This window comes from Vicugna pacos, chromosome 5, assembly GCF_048564905.1.
Source record: "Vicugna pacos chromosome 5, VicPac4, whole genome shotgun sequence".
Classification (NCBI taxonomy): Eukaryota; Metazoa; Chordata; class Mammalia; order Artiodactyla; family Camelidae; genus Vicugna; species Vicugna pacos.
Genome location: NC_132991.1, coordinates 93,636,594 through 93,651,811, shown reverse-complemented (window position 1 = coordinate 93,651,811; position 15,218 = coordinate 93,636,594). Strand labels below are relative to the sequence as shown.

The 15,218-nt window shown below is 52.8% G+C and overlaps 1 protein-coding gene across 9 annotated transcripts in view; it reads left to right on the top strand.

Annotated features, from left to right (window-relative positions):
• Nucleotides 1-15,218, top strand: part of COL6A3 (collagen type VI alpha 3 chain) — an 81,154-nt gene that overhangs the window by 54,023 nt on the left and 11,913 nt on the right. For 8 of the 9 annotated variants that reach the window (XM_072961899.1, XM_072961902.1, XM_072961904.1 and 5 more), the window contains 15 exons: nucleotides 229-291; nucleotides 1,558-1,620; nucleotides 1,957-2,019; nucleotides 3,469-3,519; nucleotides 3,718-3,753; nucleotides 4,172-4,234; nucleotides 5,239-5,301; nucleotides 6,574-6,606; nucleotides 6,692-6,728; nucleotides 6,830-6,841; nucleotides 6,936-7,429; nucleotides 9,037-9,133; nucleotides 9,790-10,488; nucleotides 11,707-11,809; nucleotides 14,001-14,551. In XM_072961899.1, coding sequence (XP_072818000.1) covers nucleotides 229-291; nucleotides 1,558-1,620; nucleotides 1,957-2,019; nucleotides 3,469-3,519; nucleotides 3,718-3,753; nucleotides 4,172-4,234; nucleotides 5,239-5,301; nucleotides 6,574-6,606; nucleotides 6,692-6,728; nucleotides 6,830-6,841; nucleotides 6,936-7,429; nucleotides 9,037-9,133; nucleotides 9,790-10,488; nucleotides 11,707-11,809; nucleotides 14,001-14,551 — 2,428 coding nt within the window. The remainder of the gene's footprint in view (nucleotides 1-228; nucleotides 292-1,557; nucleotides 1,621-1,956; nucleotides 2,020-3,468; nucleotides 3,520-3,717; nucleotides 3,754-4,171; nucleotides 4,235-5,238; nucleotides 5,302-6,573; nucleotides 6,607-6,691; nucleotides 6,729-6,829; nucleotides 6,842-6,935; nucleotides 7,430-9,036; nucleotides 9,134-9,789; nucleotides 10,489-11,706; nucleotides 11,810-14,000; nucleotides 14,552-15,218) is intronic. The other variant, XM_072961898.1, reaches the window with a different exon arrangement.

The following is a 15,218-nucleotide window of genomic DNA, read 5'->3' as shown; positions in this document are numbered from 1 at the left end:
GGATTTGCATGTTCTGGGCCTTTCGTGTAAATGGAATAATGTAATAAGTGGCCTTTTGTGTCTGGCTTCTTGCACTGAGCACCGTGTTTTAGAGGTGTCTCCACGCTGTGGCCCGTGTCAGTGTTTCGTTCCTTCCCGTGGTGGAACAGCATTCCCCTGGGTGGATCTCATGGTGTCCGTGGTGTGTCACGTCAACACCGCACTCACGTGGGCATTTTACTTCTCCAGGGACCAGCGGGTCCCACCGGCCCTCCCGGCCTGAGCGGAGAACAAGGCATCCCTGGACCCCGGGTAAGTCCGTCTGGGTACCACTCTTCTCTTTAGCTAAGTGGGTAGCACGTTGCCCCAGCGGGCTGGGGGTTTCCTGTTCCGTGGATGGTAGGGCAGGAGCCAGACCGTCCCCTCCGCCTGACTCTGGCAACATGGACCTGGTCCCACTCAGTCCTCCCAGCAACTGGCTGGTTCCCTCAAGGAAGTAAGAGACCGTTTTTTCTTGGTGCTTCAGGGGCTCGTGAGTCCCAGGGCTGCTGCTTCCAAATACACGCCAGCTGGGTGGTCAGCAAAGAAAGGACATGCCTTATGTAGACGCCTTAGGGTGGGTCTGCGTGAAGTCAGATCGGTCTGCCCGAATGCTCAGGTTATGCTGCATTGTTTCATGTTTGGCTCCTGGAAATTGACCCGGGGGTTTGATATTCTGTGTAAGGCATTCCCCAGCCTCAAGTTCGACAGGGAAGAGGTTCCTTAAATTTGTGGTCACTGCAAACATCCACGGGTCCTGGACATTAGTGAAGACGTGTTGTGGCTGAGCTGGCACCGGGCGCCGGCACTCGCTCCGTGCTCGGTTGTCTGATGCCATACTGGGGAGCCGTCCTATCGTTTGCTCCGGAAAACTGTGATGACTAATTAACTGGCAGTGAACTAGCCTGAGGCTACATACATGCACAGAAATGTTTTACAGTGGAAGCAGGGACTTTGTGAGGGCCCCTCTTTGCTGAGAAAGTCCCTGCCTAGTTTGAAATTTGATAGATACCTATTTTTACATCTTTTGTGGTTTTTCCCCCTACCATTTATTTAACCTCTGTTTTGTCAAGAAATTTTGGTGGTGCGGGGGCAGGGCGAAGCTCTGCAAACAGTTAACCATGAACATAGCTCCCACCGCCTGCTTTGGCCCCGTCCCTTCCAGTTGGCTCTGGGCCCCGCGGGTTGCACTGCGTGTTAAGAACTCGGTTCCTTTGTTGGTTTGTTCACTCCCTCAGTGCGTGTGCGTGGTTTCCACACCTGTGAAAGCAGGTGCTGGGTGTGGAGGTGAGGAAGGGAGAGGAGGTAAGCCACATAATCTGGGTACTTGTCCCCATAATTGGTAACTTAGGAGATGGACGTTAACTACAATCAGTCGCTGAGGTTTGCACAAGCCGTCTCCAGGCACGTTTGCACCGGGGTCTCCAGCACCCAGCGTCTGCGGCTCCGGCCTCCACGAGGGGCGGGGCGGGCGCGATGCGGACACTTCGGCCTGGAGGGTGAGTGTTTCGCTGACTCTCTCCTCTCCTCGTGCTCCAGGGAAGCGGGGGAACGGCAGGTGCTCCTGGAGAACGCGGCAGGACCGGGCCCCTGGGAAGAAAGGTTTGTCTGGACAGAGGTAGCGCTTGTTTCTCGATGCCAGGCCCGGCCAGACCCCGAGTCACCACTCCCTCCTTTGTCGGTCTGTCCAGCTGCTCAGTTTGCACACCCCTCCCCCCACCTCTGGTCTTTCCCACCCAGCCTCCCCCACTGACGGCCGGCTGGGCGGGTCACCCAAGTGCTTGGAATCACTATTTTATTTTATTTATTTTACTTTACTTTACTTTTAGAACAAAGATGCTCCTAGTACTGTTAGTGCTTAGGAAATCACAAAGGCTAGAATCTCATTTTAAATCGCCCCAGGCCCACAGGTGTCTCCGCCCTGTTTCTCGTGTCTAGGGTGAGCCCGGAGAGCCAGGACCTAAGGGAGGACTCGGGAACCGGGGCCCCCGTGGGGAGACGGTAAGATGACCGGGTGCACGGGGCCCAGGCTGCCCCGACTTTGCTGAGCTGCTCAGGAGGCGGGGGGTGGGGTCTTGGGCGGCGCTGGCCTTTGCCGTTGCAACCTGGGTTGGTTCCACTAGTGACAGCTCGACGGCTGCTTCTTATGTGACTCGGGGTATGATTGACAACAGTGAATTCTGCTGCTTATAATCAGCAAATGAGTTTCAAAATGAGTTTTATTTCATTGGAGGGGGTGTGAGTAAAGTTTTTTTTTCTTGTATTTTTTTCTGCTAAGTGATTGAGCGAGTGAGGTGGTTCACTGACTCTGGAACCACCTTCATCTCAGGTCTTGCAGATCCTTTGCAAGCACGAGGAGGGGGGACTTTTCTGTAAAGAAATAAATGTCCTTGGTTGAAAACGGAATTGGCTCTGATAAGACCTGAATTCAAACTGAAACACTTTTGAATGAGACATCCCAGCAACAGAAATTCTTACTTTGAGAATTCATGTTAAAAAGTTACTTGAAAGCACTCTAACTGCTCCCTAACAGCACTGCTGTCGCACACGTGCTGTCCAGGAAAAAGAAATCTACAGCACGTGGAGCAGTTCTCTAAAACGAATTATTACACCTAAAACCTGTATAAATGGACCAGGCTTGTCCGACTGTTGTAGCATCAAAGCTTGAAAACACTTTTCTTGTGTTTGTACTTTCTCTACTGCTAACTGAAGTTTAAAAACCCAATTGCTATTACTCTTAGTCTCAGAAGCAGAGGGGGAAAAATTAGACTTTAAAATCTACTCAAATCATTGAATGAGATCGCTTCCTGATTCCATTTCCATAAATTAGGGCAACGGCTGTTCGGCTGTTTAAAAGTGTAAATTAACTACAGAGCGTGTTTTATTAGAGAGATTAATGTATATCACATAGAAGGTCTTCTGAGTCTTTTGAAATAGCAAACAGTGCCCGGTTCTGGAAGCCCCCAGGAGAGAGTGACGAGGGGCAGGTCTGAGAGCGCAAGGGAGCCGGTTTTGGGAAGGAAGGGAGGAGGCCCGGTGGGGGAGGGAGAGGGGGCGGCGGAGGGGAGGAAGGGCTGCGCGCAGAAGACTCAGGGGGTTGCGAGGCTGAGCCCCGCGCTCTTGCTTGGAAGTACAGTCAGACCCGTAGATGTGCAGGTCCGGGTGGGCTTCGCGAGTCCTGGCTTGATGAGTCTTTGGGTCTGTATCCAAACAGCATCTTTTCCAGTCGCCGTTAGCGGTTCTCTACCTTGCAGTCCACCGCGCTCAGCCCCCCACAGGCAGGGTGTTGTTTGCCCTGGAGGACGGATAGGAGTAGGAGCCCTTCCTTGGTCTGTACATCGGTCTGGGAACACTTCAGGGACTCGGAGACCCACTGCTCAGGCCTTGAGACAAAGGAGGCTGTGGCTGCCAGACACGGGACGTGCAGTAACGCTGTCTTTCCACTCTTAGGGAGACGACGGGCAAGACGGAGTTGGCAGTGAAGGACGCAGAGGCAAAAAGGTATGTGTCTGCTGAGGATTCCTGAACTTCTGACGTGTTGTATTTTTAAGGAATTCTCTCTCAAAATTTAATTGTAGACTAGTGAGGTTTTTCTCTTGGTGACTCTACGGATGTGCTTTTTTTCTGCTCAAGAATAATTTATGTTTAGATGGATTTAAGTTGGAACCAACTATTGACTCATTTATTTATCTTTTGTAGGGAGAAAGGGGATTCCCTGGATACCCAGGTCCAAAGGTAAATACTCCCCTGATGGTAAAACATCATCGTTGTTTTAGGACGAGTCTGACGTGACCATGGACTGAAAAGTCACAGGATCTTGGCTCTAGTCTTGGGTCAGATGCTTACGAACTGAGACACTCTGGGAAAGGCCCACCGTCTCCCAGACACTCCTTCGTCTGTCAGATGGCGATGACAGTATGCACTTGTCACGAGCTTGTGTGGATGAAATGAAATGACACTGCAGGAAAATACTTTGTAAACCTTAACATGCTTCACGATGTCATCATTACTGACTCCGGAAGCTGAGACTGACTCTGCAAGTGCACGGTGGCACTTGTGACTCAGCGGGAAGGGTGGTCCACAGGCCCCAGGGACCCTCAGCTGGACCCGCCACTCCAGAGCTTAATGCGCTGCTTCCTGGCTCTCTTCCCAGGGTAACCCCGGTGAGCCGGGGACAGACGGCCCCACAGGACCCAAAGGCATCCGAGGCCGAAGGGTAAGTTTCCCCACAGCTCGGCTGCAGGTGGAGAGCCAGAACCTCTGTGGCCGCGGGGCTGAACGCTGAAAACTCCATCCCTTCTCGGCTCGCAGCCTGGCTGCAGGCTGAATGGGGTGGGAGCAGAGAGAGCCTAGGCCCTAGACGGGTGTCCTCAGGACCCCTGCAGGGCTGTCTGTGCGGGCCTCCTTTGGGCATGTTCCTCCTACAGCGAGGCCTGGAGGGCCCCGTCCTCTAACCCGTCCCGAGGGTCCCAGCCCCCAGCGCCCTCCCAGCCCGGTGCCAGGGGGACTCAGGTCTCAGAATGAGTGACGTCGGAGGTCTGTGCAGACGCGTTCGGTCACGCCCACCAGACGGTGAGGAGACGGACTTGGTGAGGTGTGCGAGGTGCTCAGCAGGGTTCCGGCTCGGAGGCGGGCCGGGCTGACGCAGGGCGCCCCTCGCCCCTCCCAGCAGGAACAGACCCCCCTCTTAAGCTGCTCTTGGTTTTGGATTATTCCCCTTAGTGGATGTTTGCTCATCCTCTTGAGATCGCACAGAGTCTTGAATCAGCAACTTGTGGCCTAGAAACGAGTAAAGGCTTCTAACAGTCATTTTTAGCTTAAGATATAGTTAAGGTCATCGTAGTTATCCTGTCAGTTTGCTCAGTGAGGGCATTCAGACTTGACCCTCTACTACTCAAGGTAGAGCTTTAAAACACTGGCTTGGCCGTCCACGTCCCAGGGTGAGCTAGTTAATTGTCAGCTACTGATTCTTATGCATCCAGAGGAGACTGATTAAAGGTTCTCAGGGGAGGATCTTACCTTGAACATAGGTGTGGGAGGCATGCGTCCGTTTTGTTGGGGCCACTTGTCCGTATTCCTGAATTGCAGAGATGCTTAAGCTCAAAGTACGAGACTTCTCCCGGAGACGGGGGAGGAAGCCGCCTTCGCCACGCTTCCTCCTGCAGGAGCTGAGAAGTTTCCGTCTTCTCACAGCTCAGCCGTATTTGTTGTGCCTTCTAGGGAAACTCAGGACCTCCGGGCATCGCCGGACAGAAGGGAGACCCTGGGTACCCAGGACCAGCTGTAAGTACTTACCTGCTTCCCGGCAAGCTGCCCGAGGGCTGGAGCCTTTCACGTAGTCCCTGAAAACTTCCACCTCCTTCCTTCACAGAGGAGGTGTCTGCATTTGTCATCATTGTTGTTTGTTTTGTTTTTGTATTTTTTAAAAACACTTCCCTTCTGATACCTCAGTAGAGAAAAGAGCTTTGGAGATTTAGAGTAACGAGAAACTGTTAAAGCAGGTTTCACGTGGAACTCTGTGTCACCTAGGGTGTATCGAAATTTGCCTTTACAAATTCCTGGTGTAGGTTTGTTTGAGGTTTGTGTAGAGGACGAATGAAAGAGAACAAATTTTAATACCTCCCAATTGCATCTTGTGGAAGGGGTACAGTGCGGCAGACGGCGGTTTGGGGGTTGCTCTCTTTGGTCTACAAAACCCCCAAGGGAGCTGCCGATTCATGGCTTAAACCTGACTTCTGCCCCTGCTGCCTGGGTGCTTCTGCAGTCCTTCCACACCTCTTCATTACGAAGGTCTTTGCTTTCTGGCTTGGCTTTTTTTCCCTGTATTATCTCCTTACGTTGAAGTTGATGAGGTTCAGGAAAGAATGGAAAAGCTAACCCAGGAAATGGAGAATCACCCTTAGGAGGAGTGGTTAAAGGCTTAGACTGTCAGGCCCAGGGGGAGAAGGCAGAGCCAGGTGTTTAAGCGAGGGAAGGCTTTAGCGGAGATGGTTAGCCGGCTGCAGCGGGAGCCGGGCAGGGCAGCCCGATGGAAAGATGCTCGCCTGCCCAGGAGGCGCCTGCATGACCCTCAGGCGCCACACACTGGGATGAGATGCCAAGGGCAGCCACGGGTGTATCCACAGAGTGGAAATCAGCCAGGACGCTTTAGACCTGGAGCCCACAGGGTAGCTAAGTGGCTCCTGGGTGTCCCTCCTGCCACAGGAGGCGGGAGGCCAGCAGGCGAAAGGAAGCTCTTCTCACAGGAGAAGCAGGGTTTAGACTCAAGCTCAGATGTGTGATTTATGTTGATCAGTGACGAGCTTCCCAGTTTCCAGGGCGTGGGGCTACTCTCCTTACGGGGGAAGCACTGCTGTCCTCAGAGCCTTCTGTCTCTTGCTCTTTGAGCAGCCAAGTCAGACGTACAGGGAGAGCCTGGGAACCAGCAAGGCCGGGGCGGGGGGCCCGTCTTGTTCCTCTGTCACGTGTCTGTGGGGTCCAGGCGCCCTGCGCGTCTGTGGGGAGCCCCGCGCCCTGGCGTCTGCGGGCTCTCAGCCTCCCGTTCCTGTTTTGCAGGGATACAAAGGCCCCAGAGGCGACTCGGTGGACGTAAGTTGCATGTGTGCTGCATGAGCCCTTGCCCTGGGAGCCGTCTGCCCACTCTCCTCACATCTTCTTTCCTTTCCTTTTTAAGCAATGTGCCCTGGTGCAGAACATCAAGGATAAATGCCGTAAGTACACGATTTCCTGTCTGCGACGCCTCTTTGTTCTCACACCTGGAATTCCCGCTGGGTAGACCCGGCTTTCACGCTCCTCTTTGTTTGTCTTCTAGCTTGCTGCTACGGTAAGTCGGTTCAGTCGTTCGGCTTTCTCCTGCGGAAGGAACGAGGTCCTTTTCCAGTAAGTAGTTTGTCTATGAAACTCCCCACTTCCCACAGGGCCCCTGGAGTGCCCTGTCTTCCCGACCGAGCTGGCCTTTGCCTTGGACACATCGGAGGGGGTCACCCAGGACACGTTCAGCCGGATGAGGGATGTGGTCTTAAAGATCGTGGGCGACCTGACCATCGCCGAGAGCAACTGCCCACGGGGGGCCCGTGTGGCCGTGGTCACCTACAACAATGAGGTGACCACGGAGATCCGCTTTGCCGACTCCAAGAAGAAGTCTGTCCTCCTGGACAAGATTAAGAACCTGCAGGTGGCCCTGACGTCCAAGCAGCAGAGCCTGGAAACAGCCATATCCTTCGTGGCCAGAAACACGTTTAAGCGAGTGCGGAATGGATTCCTTATGAGGAAGGTGGCCGTTTTCTTCAGCAACAAACCCACGAGGGCATCCCCGCAGCTCCGGGAGGCCATGCTCAAGCTCTCAGATGCTGGGATCACGCCCCTGTTCCTCACGAACCAGGAGGACCGCCCGCTGCTGAACGCCCTGCAGGTCTGTGCTCCGGGCGTCTGCACCACTCTTGCTGCATCTTGGGCTCTGAGAGGATGTTCAGCCACACCTGTGTCCCAATTCCACCCCCACCCCACCCACGGAGCCTCTCAAAGCTTCCAGGTGGCTCTGAACTGACTGAGAATCTCACTTGTGAGATTTCCAGAGCAGCCTGATGGCTCCGGCCCTGGATGGGCATCCAGATGCCCGTGACTCATCCCCACCAGGTCCCTCCTCGCATCGTGGTGGAGACTCTCCCAGGTTGACCCTGGAGACCCACCGTCTCCTAGGGAGGTCCTCCAAACATCAGCGAGCCCAGCACCCGAACTGTGGCCCTGTCAAGCATTTCTCAGCCAGGCTGAGAAGTCCAACAATTAGACAGGACTTTGAAGCAAATGGCAAGGAAGTGCTTAGCTTCAGTGGGTGAAGCAGTGAAGTGCATTTTTGTCATTTGCTTCAATGACTTATTTAATGGTCACGGTAATATGTGTAATAATTGGTTAATGAATCTATTAATGTTCACTGAGCTGTCCACACGGGTGGATGCTGGGCGGGAGGGAGAGCAGCAGGCTGAGGACCAGCCGTGAGGGGGTCTGGGCTCCAGTCCCAGTCCAGCCACCTTCTAGCGTTAAGCTGCTGAAATTAGCATGGCCACGTCACTCCCCTTCTGTGTCGCAGACTTCTCCCCTGTTACAGACGAAAGAGGCGGCGGAGGGGGCGGGGGCGAGATGGTCCCTAATGTCCTGCCTCCCAAACTGGATGTTCTATGGCTTTACCGCTGCCCTGGCAGCAAGAGACAGTCGGATCACTGCCGCTGTCTCTCAGGGTTTATTCTGCCAACTGCAGGCCAGTTTGAGCGCTGGGCTTGGCTCTCCGGCTTGGGCTACCAGCCGAATGCTTCTGTAAGGAGCTCACGGGTGTATGCCTCCCCTTGTGAGCGCTCGGTGACCCAGGAGCATGCGTCTTTCTTGACAGAATAGTTTCAGCAAGTTCAAAAAGTTAATCATTCATTCATTCATGCAATTTAATCATTCACTGAAGGAATAATCAGTGATGGTGTCCCGGGCTCTGTGGAGGGCAGGACCTTTTGAATCTTCTGGAAGTGATTTCCTGACTTGCTCGGTGGTTACACCCCTTTTTAGACCTGGGAAGGTGGGAGAGGGGTGGGGCCAACATTTGCTAGTTGCTATTATTATTGCTATAAATAACGCAACATTTAGGTCTCCGCTGTTTGCTAGAGGCCACACCACTCGCGTTACCTACGTTATCTGATTTCATCCTCCGAGTAACTTCATTGGGAATTTACCGTTATCTCCATCTTGCGGCTGAGGAAACTGAACCCCAGAGAAGTTAAATAGTTTTGCTTCAGGTCTGGCAGAAGGCGCAGGAGTGGGGTTTCAACTCCAGCTCACTCGTTGGAAGAAGGCATACGTTTTCCTATTATAATCAGTGCCTTCCCTCCTAATGCCTCTTCTAAGAAAATGAGAAGATACTGATCTTTTGGGGGGATTTATTTTATTGATGCGACTCTAATGCATTCGTTAGCTGTACTTTCACATGGTTACTTACCATGTGTACTCCCGCTGAGCATTTCCTCTTGTTTAAACCAGATCAACAACACGGCAGTGGGGCATGCGCTTGTCCTGCCCGCGACGGGAGACCTCACGGACTTCCTGAAGAACGTCCTGACTTGTCACGTCTGCTTGGGTGAGGTGCTGCTCCAGGAGGCAGATCTGTCCAGCTGCGACTGTGCAGCATACCGTCCACAGAGAGACGTTTGAGGGGACAAGCGTCATGTGTACGATGAGCCTGAGTTAAATGAGGATTCACAGAGCCTTGTATTTACCCCTGTAAATACTGCATAAGCAGTTTCCACACTTAAAGTGGGCTCCCCAGAACAGCTTCTCTTTGATAGGGGAGTGACTAGATTTCTAGGTAATAAGGGAGAAAGTGGGCTCTGCTTGTGTTTTGACCTTGGAGCCCAGAATTTATTTGGCTATGACTTTCTGGAACACATTCCTTCAAGGAGTGGCAAAGAAGTAAAAAAATTCTTTCCTTTTCTCCTCTTCTCTTCCTCCCTCCCCTCTCCCCTCCCACCATCCCACCTCCCCTTCTTCTCTCTTCTCCTCCCTCCCTCTCTGCCGATGGTGTAGGATACTAACACAGATTTTAGCTTACTGACCTGTTTCCTCTAGTAAGTGCTGGGTGATGAAAACTGAGACGTGGCCCCAGCGATGTCAGCAAGGTGTAAATCGCTTTCTATACGATGTGACCATTCTCATTGCCCCCGACTCCTGTGAACTGATGTGCAGTGTCTCGCTGCGGGAGTCACAGAGTAAATGGGCCACCATGCTTCTTTCCAGACATCTGCAACATCGACCCCTCCTGTGGATTTGGCAGCTGGAAGCCTGCCTTCAGGGACCGGAGAGCAGCGGGCAGCGATGTGGACATCGACATGGCTTTCATCTTAGATAGCTCTGAGTCCACCACGCCGTTCCAGTTCAACGAGATGAAGAAGTACATAGGGTACCTGGTCAGACAGCTGGACGTGAGCCCAGACCCCAAGGCCTCCCAGCACTTTGCCAGGGTGGCGGTCGTGCAGCACGCGCCCTACGAGTCCGCGGGCAACGCCAGCGTGCCGCCCGTGAAGGTGGAGTTCTCCCTGACGGACTACAGCTCCAAGGAGAAGCTGGTGGCCTTTCTCAGCAGCAGGATGACCCAGCTGCAGGGGACCAGGGCCCTGGGCAGCGCCATCGACTACACTGTCGAGAACGTCTTTGAAAGCGCACCCAACCCCCGGGACCTGAAGATCGTGGTCCTGATGCTGACGGGCGAGGTGCCGAAGCAGCAGCTGGAGGCGGCCCAGAGAGCCATCTTGCAGGCCAAGTGCAAGGGGTACTTCTTCGTGATCCTGGGCATCGGGAGGAAGGTGAACAGCAAGGAGGTGTATGGTTTCGCCAGCGAGCCGAACGACGTCTTCTTCAAACTCGTGGACAAGTCGACCGAGCTCAACGAGGAGCCGCTGCTGCGCTTCGGGAGGCTGCTGCCCTCCTTCGTCAGCAGTGAGTCCTGGTGCACTCGGCTCCCGGGGCAGGGCCGCGGGCGTGGGGGCCGCGGGCGTGGGGGCCACGGGCGTGGGGGCCACGGGCATGGGGGCCACAGCTGCTGTGCTGACCTTGGCCTGTTCATTCCCACCACGTCCCAGACACACTGTGAGGAGCCGGGGTTGGCAGTAGACACAGACGGGAGTCCTGTCCTTGTTCACTCGTTTATTCAGCCAAACTTGGCCAGGGACCTCCCAGCCATGCTGTGTGCCTGGGAGTTTCCAGTCTAGGTGGGCAAAGGGGTCAAGTGCACATTTATTATGCACGACATAACGTGCTGGTGCGTCATACTGAAGTGTGCCCTGATGGGGCATCAGGGAGGCTTCCAGAAGGCACCGTTGGTCTGGGCTTAGCCACCAACCCCAGGCTTGAAACCTCTGGACCTTTACCCACATGGCTCTGCCTCCTGGAAATGTTCTCCACCCCCTTGCTTTAGCAGCAAATCCACCTTCATCTTCAAAGATTACCCCCAGTTGCCCTGTTCACTGTGGATGGTCCCCACACCCAGGGCCTGCTCTTCTTTAACCTGGTACTGGCCTCACCACAGCTGTTCCATGGCCTGTTGGTCAGCCCTTTGTGGGTCTGTGGTCCCAGGACACCACACGTCCCGGAGAAGGTGTATCATCGGCCACCACTTTCTCCAGAGTCAGCACAGGAAAGTATTGGACAAATGAGGGAGATTTATAAAGGATGAACTGCCCCCTCCCTCCAAAGTTTTAAGGAAAATAATATAAAGCAGAGGTGGGCCAGCATGTTCATGCAGGGCCACGATGACTGTCCACAGAAGGTTAAAAACAAAAGCGTTGTTAAACAGCACTGAGAAAGTGCTAAAAGTAATTGGATTATAATTTGGTGTTCAGGAGTTTGGAGCCTGTTAAACTCTGCACTTGATTTTTCTTCTCTTCCTGTCTCCCTGTCACACTGAGTAAGTACCTTTAACCTAATTACCCAAATATTGCCAAATGGAAGTTATTGGCTGAAGATGTCTTATGGATCAAGTACCATTGTACTTAATGTCTTAAATCACTGGGCTTAAGTTGTCTGGAAGGATTAATTAATTCAACAAATTTTTATAGGCTGCCTGCTATGCGATGCATTTAACTCACTAGCAGATTAATTTTAATTTGTATGTGATTTATATGCCCTTAAAATACTTTTCTCTCTGTTTTTCTCTAGGTAAAAACGCTTTTTATCTGTCCCCAGATATCAGGAAACAGTGTGATTGGTTCCAAGGGGACCAACAGGCAAAGAATCTTGTGAAGTTTGGTCACAAACAAGTGTAAGTGATCATAATAATTGTCTCAGAAATTCTAGTGCTAGAGGGACGGCAGGGGTCCTCCAACCAACCAGTGCCTAATGTTATGGGGTGAGGATGTTGGAATCCAGACAGCATGACTTCCCAAAGATCAGATGGGCCACTCTTTTCAAAGAATCTGTTGCATCTGTTAGCTTTTGCTGTGTAACAAGCTACCTGAAACATAGTGGATCAACACAACAACTATTAATTTAATTTGCAATTCTGTGGGGTATCTGTTTCTACTTGGGTTCAGCTGGGCAGTTCTTGTGGGCTCTGCTGAGCTCACTGACATATTTGTGGTCAGCTACTGGTCAACTGTGGACTGTGGTCCAGGATGGCTTTACATGGATGGCTCATCTCTGCTCTCTGTGGGCTCTCATTCTCCGGAGGCGAGCCTGGGTTTGTGCGCAAGGAGACTGGGCAGGGGTCCATGAGAGAAGGTGGATGTGTGCAAGGCCTCGTGCAGTCTAGGCTAGAGTTGGCGCACACTTACTTCTGCCGTGTTCTATTGGCCAAAGCATGTCTGAAGCCAGCCTAGCTGGATTCAAGAGTGGGGAGCTGGACTTGTTGGGAGTGCCAGCCACATCGTGTTTGTAAAGGGTGTGGGACACAGAGGTGGGCCATTGGGGCCATATGCCTGAACAGTCTACTGAACTGGTGTGAAATGATTTCATATAGAAGGACTGGGCACACTAAGCAGAAGTGGACTCTGAATCTTCCTAAAATGATGGATGCTGTGATAGCACAGGTGGTGGTGGTGACGAGGCAACGTGCGTGTTCTCCTAGGAAGACCGCTGAGAGCACCAGGGGACGGGGGGAAGGGCTGCAGTGCCCACGGTGATGCTGGCCGCCTGGCACACGCTCAGTGGCCTTATGTCCAGTGCCACCTTTGATGCCAACTCCAGGAGCAGAGAGGAGGGCAGTGTGGCCGTGTGCCAGAAGGCTGGACAAGGGGGACATGGTGGCAGAGACTGAGCTCAGGCAATGTGCCAGCAATTTGTGCTGCTCAAGTGAAAGCCATAGAGTGTCACGCTTTGCGGGCGGCGGGGGTTCTGACGGCTGCATCCAGATGCAAAGCCGATTTGAATGACCCTTGAACAGTGACGAGCTGGCTCTCTCCTGGCTGACGTCCAGGTGGGGAAAGGAGGCCCGCCTCTTCCTACCGCGCACGCTTCCGTCTCCCGCCTCTTGGGTCCCCAGAGGGAAGGCTTCATGTCTCAGCCCAGCAAGCTGGAAACCCTCCCCAGGCGGCCGTGCCCCTCGTCTGGTGCTGTGCGGCTAGCCTGCTTGATCCAGGCTCACTGGTTCCATCTTTCTTGCCTTTTATTATCTTTATAATTTCTCTTGAACATTCTCTAAAATTGGCTTAACTGTGGGAAAACAGAATGAACCAAACAACGTATAGTATTTGAAGTTTTATGATGTCAACTTGAAAATACACTGCACACAGTGTGTGTACAGCCTGACACACCTATACAACAATGACTGAAATGCTCACCTCAGGGCGAGGCGCGAACACAGGTGGGCCTGTGCCGCGTGCCTGCTGGTTACGCCAGTGCTCTCCTCAGGGATTCGCAATAAATCAAGAGCTTGTGGGAAAAAGAACCCCCCACACACCAGTTACAGTACAAACACAGCAAGCCCTGGGAGGGAGCGTATGTCGACTTCATAATTTTCCAGCTCAACACAGAATTTTGTTGAGTGGATACTTTATTATAATGAAGGTAGCTCTTAACAGATTTTACTTCATTTTGGATGTGTGTGTTTCAGTTGGTCAATTTTTATAATCAGAGCATTATTCAAATATTATTTAACTTTTACTACTTATTAGTGTCAATAATAAATATTAACACATTATTTATTTTTGTTTCTTTACTCTCTCCTTGCTTTTATTTTATGAACTGAAAGTAAGGTGTCAGGTATATTTATAGTACAATAGAGGCTTCATTTTTAATAAATTTATTTTTATATGCTGTTCAATACCTTTCTGTGGCACAGACCTTAAAAAGAAAGAATTTAACATGCGCAATATTATATGTGCTATGTGAAAGCTCCTGCATGCATCTTGGTGGGGCAGCAAATTTTGCACAGCACACGGAGTTATGCCTTTGTCTATTTTAGGCAGGGGCAAAAACATGTACAAATTGAAATAATATTTAATATGTTTTAACAGAAGTGTTCCAAATAATGTTACCTCAAGTCCTACGTCCAAACCAGTGACCACAACGAAGCCAGTGACCACTGCAGAACCAGAGACCACCACCACAAAACCAGTAGCTGTTGTCAACCTGCCGGCCTCAAAGCCAGCCTCCGTGAGACCCGTGGCCGAAAGACCCATGGCTGGGAAATCTGAGGCTGCAAAGCCGGAGGCCATCAAACCCGTGGCCACCAAGCCTGAGGCCACCAAGCCCGCGACCACCAAGCTCGAGACCACTAAGCCGGTGGCCGCCAAGCCTGAGGCCAGTAAGCCCATGGCCACCAAGCCTGAAGCCACTAGGCCTGTGGCCCCCAAGCCCGAGGCCTCTAAGCTCGTGGCCGCCAAGCCCGAGGCTGCGAAGACGGCCACTGTCAGACCTGCGGTGGTGGCAGCGAAGCCCGCAGCAGGAAAGCCAGCTTCAGTCAGACCCCCTGCCGCTGCCAGACCTGGGCTTGCCAAGCCTGAGGCCCCTAGGCCTCTCGTAGCTAAATCAGCTGCTGCCAAGCCGGCCACTGCTAAGTCCGTGGGTAAGAAAGCCACCGACTCATGACGTCCTCATTTACTGTGTCCCGGGCCTGTCCCTCGGAGCCTGTTTACCAAGCAGTCCAAACACAGTCCTTGAGCTGGGATTTGCCATCTAGGGGATGTATTTTGGAAGGTGCTGGTTTGAGCATGGAATTGCCAAACCACTGCTCTTTTTCTATGTTAGGAAGCAATCTTCCTCTTCCCCGCCGCGGGGCTGGTGAGCTCCCTGCAAAGAGCCGGTGAAGTGGGCCCCCAGCGTCTGCTGCCTCCGCCCTCCCACTCTGACCGCCCCAGCCTGCGTTGGGGTGAGCGCAGAACGGCTCATTCTCTCTGCGATGGCAGCAGACAGCCACCACCAGCCGTCTCTCCTGGAAATGCCCTGTCTTAAGCTAAAAGGATGAGTTTTAAGTGGACGAGGGTTTAGACCCCGTCGAGGGAGTGAGAGAGAAAGAAAGAGCCTGTCGTTAGGCTCTCAGGCAGAAGCAGAGGTTTCTTTGCTTGGGGTCTGGGGCCAGACCCACCTCCCTAAGGATGATCCCGGAAGGTCTGGGTGGAGCTTTGTAATTGCAGACGTCACCCCTGCTGGGAGCACAGGCCCCAGGATGAGGGTCCCGAGCCTCGTGCTGTGGCAATATTGGGGGGGTGTAATTTAACACTAAACAAACTGAA